At 36.7% G+C, this 6583-nt stretch overlaps 1 protein-coding gene across 2 annotated transcripts; it reads right to left on the reverse strand.

Moving 5' to 3' along the window:
- Positions 1-1075: 1075 nt before the first annotated feature.
- On the reverse strand, positions 1076-6349 carry LOC127439370 (uncharacterized). Of its 2 annotated transcripts, none has more exons than XM_051695619.1 (11): positions 6121-6349; positions 4671-4768; positions 4342-4509; positions 4051-4169; positions 3779-3915; positions 3606-3699; positions 3336-3447; positions 2720-2943; positions 2406-2574; positions 1694-1821; positions 1076-1408 (listed from the first exon to the last, which is right to left on the reverse strand). In XM_051695619.1, the coding sequence occupies exons 1-11, from the start codon at positions 6126-6128 to the stop codon at positions 1091-1093; spliced, it is 1575 nt and encodes a 524-aa protein (XP_051551579.1). In that variant the 5' UTR covers positions 6129-6349; the 3' UTR covers positions 1076-1090. The 2 variants fall into 2 exon arrangements, with proteins under 2 accessions (XP_051551579.1, XP_051551580.1); XM_051695620.1 differs by having other exon boundaries at positions 4342-4491; positions 6121-6347.
- Between the last annotated feature and the right edge of the window lie 234 nt (positions 6350-6583).

Below are 6583 nucleotides of genomic sequence, written 5' to 3' on the forward strand. Positions count from 1 at the left end.
TAAAGGAATCTGAATTCCATTGGTTTCCAGTGTTGAGATATCCTGGACAAGCGGCCCTAGTATTTTATCAAACCCATAAGTTTTGATATCTTGTGCATGAAATAAAGCAACTAAATGGATATTTAGTAAACTCGAGTTGTATTTAGGGGAAATATTTCTAAGGGTAAAATAGATAGCTCCTAACTTAAGTATTCCTCGTTTTGATCCAAGGGGGTTTGAGCATTCAAATTCATCAAAAAAAAAGCTGGATCTGAACTGCATGTCTTTGTTTTGAGAAGAGCGCATGATTCTTAAAGAATTCTCCATCGTGTATGTCATAAAGACAATTTGGTCTTTGTTGTGAATCTCTCGTCATCATATCTTTAATGTTAGGGTGCTTATAAATGGACTGTAATGTCTCAAGAATTGGTATATATACAAATTTATCCTTAACAATGGTTTGGGCATAAGTTCCAGTTGTTCTGTTACGCCGTGTAGCAAATCTTGTTCCGAGAACATATTCAACAGGATATATTTTTTCCCCATTTCTCTGAAAAGTACTGCATTCTCTTGCTCTCAATGTTTAAGCCACAAAAGGATTTTGCATTTTTTCAAAACACTGATCAATTTGAGACTCAACAGCACTCTTTATGGGCTCCTCTAAAGATTTTTCACAGATTCTTGAGTTTGACTATGAATGTCTCCAATCACTTCTTCTAGAGCACTAACAACATAGTTAATAGTTGTCTCTGCGACACCAGCAACTTTAAGTTCAGCTACCACTGTTGCACAACTGTTTACTATATTTGTTTTTAAGAGTACAGACTCACAAGGTGAATTTTGATTTGGTAAAACACCTACATCCCCTAATGAAATGGAGTTGGTGGTGGATGAGCTTTCACCATAATCGGTGCGTGAACTGTCAATTGCACAACACTTGCTGAGATGCTTTCGTAATCCAGAAAAACTATGGTAAACATGTGAACAACCTCTTAGAGCACATTTTAACTTCAGACTTTTTCCTGGACAAAGGCCATGAACTAACTTAAAGTGCCTTATAAGGGCATTGGCACTAGCATGCCCCCTTTTACAAATGAAACAATTCATCTGCTCACTGGAGCATTCTAGCTCTCAACTCAGCCACTCTGGGATTCACCTTGGTGGTTTCAACATCTATGTCATAGACAGTGGTTTGCAGAAAGCTATACACATTGGTCAATTCCTGACAGTATAAGGTGCCAAAGACAAAGTGAGCTTTGAAAAGCTCATCAACACAGGCCAGTGAATTAGAGGCCTTACAGGGTAGAGCATGTTGGTCAATTACAATAAAACAAGACTGGACCCTACTTCTCTTCGGCCCAACAACAAGTAGATATGGCTGGAGACTCTCTCCAATGCTATCCAAGTGTCCTTGGATACTGGTTCCGGTCTGTAAAAGAATGAAAACACATTAGTGCCAATGTGACTTAACAGATAAAGTCAATATACAGCATGAATAAAGATACAGTGATGTCTTCCACCAAGTTTCTCTATTACATACTTCCAACAGATTGTTACTAAGTATGTGTTAAGTAGAAAATAATAGCACAAGAACAATAATTTAAAGGACAGGTGATCTTTAAGAACCTGTATGAGAAGTAAGCATGTTCAAGGTCACATAGTAACACGACATTATGAACTAGTGTCATTTGATCAGCTTCATCAGTAGCTTCACCTTGATGAATTTCACAAGACAATCACATGCTTGTCTAGCTGAGATTTTTCCCGGTCTTTTGCGGCCTTGACTTGAGGGTGGCAAAAGGTGAACCAGCATCAGAATGGAAGACATATCGCTGTCCCAACCTGGAGACACGGAAAACAAAATAAACAAAAAATAATAAAAAATAGGCTTTTAGGTTTGGTTTTTAGGTAGAAGGGGTTGAACATACCCTCCTACTCATTTTAACTTAACTTCAACTTGGATGATGTGCTGGTATAAATACATTAACCACTCCAGTACCTTAGTTTATACTGCACACAGATTCAGTATTAACAGCACATTCATGGCCAAGTCTTGATGACAACAGATGTGTGGATGAATTAAGGTGAAACCTCTACAGATACTGAAATGCGGTCATACAGTTAAACTTTATCTACAACATGTCAACCATGCGTCCCAAATGAAAACAATTTCAAACTGTAAATCTGCAACTCCTGTACTAGGCCTTTGAGAAAAGATCAGGGTAGAAATGTTAGAGAAACAGGTAATTATCATTCTAACAGTTTACCCATTGCAAGTCTGTGTTGCATAACTTGCATATGAATCATGCATGTCTAATGGGTAAAGTTGTGACCAAAATTGAAACTCTATATATCTGAATAAAGCTATGCTTTTCATGAATGCATAACTTCCTCTAAAACAATTTAGGGTATAGCACAATAGTTACCTTCTTCAACTTCAGTGGCTTCAGCATTTTGGATGAGGTCTTGGAGCTCACTAGTCTGTGTGAGGCCACGGCTCTGTGCAATAACCTGTGGTTTTATGTTGGTAGACCACTTCTCCAACAACTTTGCAGAGGTCGCATCACCAAATAGAAGTCCAAAATCTTGATCAATCTGTACAAAATAACAAAGATAATTAAAGTAGGTACCACAGTAGGAACTCACTTTGTTTACCTAACGAGTCTGTGTTACTGCAGAACAACAATAGCACTTGATTTCATATTTGTTTGTTTGTTTAAACAATTGAAGTCTCACATACCAAGCCTGGTATATCCATGAATCGCGGGAAAATGGATAGAATATCAGGTGCCTCTTTAGGGTCGTGCAGCATCTTCTGGCGATAGGCCAGTGTTAACCTCATCTTTTCCTTTACCACTGCCTCATCACCTGTATGCTTCATCAGGGCAATTGCTTCCTGACACTGACGTTCATCATTCAACCAGCTGTCTTCTTTGTAGGGATCCCTGTCAGCAGTTGGCCCACCTGAAAGTGTTTAAGACAATATGAAAACCACATTTGTAGTCCCTTTTCTTTCCAAAGCACAACATACCAACACTAGATACATGACAGGAAATAACATGGAAAACATGCATATATCCTAGAGTGACATTTAAATTTACCCAACGCTGATGATTATGCAAAGCATGTTTGCATTTAAAAAGAAAAGCGCTTATATACTATGTAACTCTTGACCTCATTCACAATATGACTTAATGACAGACCAATTTGGAACAAAAGAATACTTCAAAGACAAGTCACAAATGTTAAGATGAGTAAAATAATCAAGTTGTATGTTCATTTGAAAAAAAAAAAAAAGTTATTCAAGCCTTGCAGCCAAGCTAATAAAAGCACTGACTAAACATCAAATATTGCACCTGTCTGTGGTTGCCGTGGGCGTTTCATCCGTCCCTCTGATCCTTCTTTCTGCAGCGTTTTAATTCTCCATGCCAAATATCCACTTCCATCTTCTGCATTGTAATAATGCTCCTATGACCAGAACAATACACAGACCTAGTTGTTATACATTACACGACTAAGGAAATAAATGCCGTATCAATTATAATGTAGATAATCTTTACTCTGAAATATACAGAGTATATCCTCCTCCTGTAAATCAAAAAGATTGAGAGGCAAAAGCTACTTACATAACCAAGTTTGCTCCTGGGGTCAGCCAAGTATGGGAATAGGGAGATGATTCCCTTCGCATATTCTTCCTTCAAACGTCGGGAAGGGCTTGTTCTACACACAAAAACATAAACCAATTACAACCCATAACATCATAAACATCAATTTACAAATTACTGTATGAACAACCTACCCATGTTCATTTGTCAAATGTGCTACCAAGATTTCCACCACGTCACGTCTTCTGCCATCTGACAGACTTTTAGTGCGAGCGTATTCATTTATGACCTTCTCGCCTCCAGGGCTGCTCTTTAGGATATCTTCGACCATCTGGAGAGGGAAATGATGTAATATTGAGCAGAGATGAGAAATTAACAACTGACAAGAGTATATAGTTCCAAATATCTTTACTATTTAAGTAATTCTATATAGATGTAATTCAGAGGCAAGATTGGTGATCCTTACTTGGGCAAGACGACGTTCCTCAGCTCGATTTTTTTCAGGAGGACTTCTAATCAACATTGCTGTGTCATCAGACTCTGATGTGCCCCCAGCATCTCCTAATGAGCTTGAGCTTAAAGAATCTTCAATATAAACCATATCAATGGTCTGATTATCTGTTCATACTACTTTGATAGCATGCTACACAGCTATTAAGAATTAGTCCAATAGACATATTAGCCTGTGCAAATCAGTGAATTGGTGAATATTGCTGAGAATAAACACAAAACATAATAAGCATGTCAAACAACTTACCATCAAAACTTGCTGTGCCTGGGATGAAAATTTCTAGGACACCAAGGTCTGGTCGTGTCAGCAGATATTCAAATGCTTCCTCATCAACTTCTGTCTTCGAGTCATCAAAGACTTTAACGTCCATTGTAGGAAGATCAAATTTCTTGGCAACTGAAGGAAGACAAACCACTGGCAAATTGACAAAGGACAGCAATGCCAAAAAACACAAACAGTTATTTTTATACCCCATAAGATACAATCATACACTTATTTTATTACTATTAAAAACTATTTTTTCAGAGGGAAAATTATTAAAGATTTTAACAATGTTAAAGTTTGTTATTTCTCACCACATTCCAAAAACATCTGAAATGTAAAAGGTGTTGGAGAAAAAATATATTTCTTGCTATCTTTGAACTTCACTCTGACAACATTGTTGGTTTGCATCCTGAAGGAACCAAAAAGACAAAGTTAAACAAAAGGCGATAACACTCACAATCAGATGAAAAAAAGAACATTCGTTAACCCTTTAGAATACTGTTCGGTCATTAATGAATAACTACACAGGAACAAATGAGTAATGCACTATTAACATTCTAGTAACTACTATTAACTAACAAGAAATTCTGATTAACGAATTAGTAAGAAATAGCGTTCAGTTGAATGAGGTAGTTCACTATTAGCTACTCAATAACTATTTTTTCATACCTCCCAGAGGACTACTAAGAACTACTGTATACAAGTTCATAATTAATGTGAATAATGTATAATATAAGGTAATGGTAACCCACTAGTAATGACTCAAGTATTACCAAATCCATCTGAAAGAATTACTATTCAAAATCTTACTAAAATCTCAAAAACTTCAGTCATTACTAGGGGGTTATCATGCTTTTCACTTTATAATACTGATCCAAATAATAAGTAGTTCCTTCTGAAGGATGTAGTAGGGTAACACTTGAGTCATTACTATCCAAAACCTTACAAAAGACTCAAAAGTTTACAGTGACTTCAGTCAATATTAGGGAGTTATCATGCTTTTCACTTTAGAATACTGATCAAAATAATTAGTAATTCCTTCTGAAGGATTTGGTAATACTTGAGTCATTACTAGTGGGTTATTTGTTCCTGTGTTTCCCATTATTCATTAATGACGGAACAGTATTCTAAAGTGTTACCGAACAGGCATTAGTGCACTACACAACATGAATTATCTTTGTTCACTAATGTGTTTTTAATTTGTAATAACTGTCTAATAGTTCTGTTAAGGCATGGTGCTCAATGCTCACCCACATAAAAATTGCCTCCAGCAATCCAATTAAGGCTAACGTTAACTTAACTCTTTACAGAGTCAAGTACATGTGGTGCACAACTCGAGCCGCTAGTCACAATAGTTTAGTGGACAAACATTTGATAGGCAGCTAGCTAGTTTCACTGTTGTCAATTAATGTTCATGTAATCTATATGTTAGCTTTTTGCTTTCAATATAACTTTGCTTAACTTAGTTCTTGAGGCCAGCTTAAATTAAGGTTAGGCTATGTGTTTGCCTCCACAGTGAAGCTAACATTAAATTAGCTAAAGTAGGTTTTAGTAAAGTTTTGGTGCACCACAGCATCTAACAAGTGATTAGTGAATTTTCCTCATTAGCTAGCATTGTGTCGAGCACTAACGTTCACGTTAAACTTCGCATCAAGTTAACATGAGAAAGCTATCTCTATAATATTCAAAAAACGTGGCAAACTGATCTCAAAACAGAGGCGAATATTATGAAAATGAATAAGACTTTGAAACTTTACTTACTTTAACATCCAGTAGAAGCGCAACTTCTCTTCTAAACCCACAAACGGCAGCGATCGCGATGGCCGTGACGAACAGTAATGGCGGATAAACTAAACTTTGGGAGGATAATTTTGGGGAGGAGTCACAGTTACTCTTTAATTTCGCTCCCACTCTACTGACACATTTTACTCTGTACACTCAAAATAGAGCAAAAACAACTATTTTTGAGGGGAAAAAAATTAACTCTGGAAAAACTACTCTGCCATTTTTCCTGTGCATACTTGCAAAAAGTCGTGGTTAACTGTCCTGAGTTAAGGCCTTTGTTGAGTATACGCCCACTGCTATCTGTTATGCATGCCAAAGAACACGACTGGAGTTGTGAGGTAATATTATTTTCTTTCATTATTTTTTTGTGGTGTGGACATACAATTTTGTTTCAATAACAATTGTTTTCTAATTGTTTAGGTAAAATAGTCTGGAAGAA

The sequence above is a fragment of the Myxocyprinus asiaticus genome, unplaced genomic scaffold, assembly GCF_019703515.2.
Source record: "Myxocyprinus asiaticus isolate MX2 ecotype Aquarium Trade unplaced genomic scaffold, UBuf_Myxa_2 HiC_scaffold_127, whole genome shotgun sequence".
NCBI lineage: Eukaryota > Metazoa > Chordata > Actinopteri > Cypriniformes > Catostomidae > Myxocyprinus > Myxocyprinus asiaticus.

Coding starts and splice junctions, on each gene's coding strand:
- LOC127439370 (XM_051695619.1), bottom strand. Junction 4,510..4,670: donor TCAGATGTTTTTGGAATGTG/GTGAGAAATAAC, acceptor TCAATTTGCCAG/TGGTTTGTCTTCCTTCAGTT. Junction 1,409..1,693: donor GTCTTGTGAAATTCATCAAG/GTGAAGCTACTG, acceptor ATTCTTTTACAG/ACCGGAACCAGTATCCAAGG.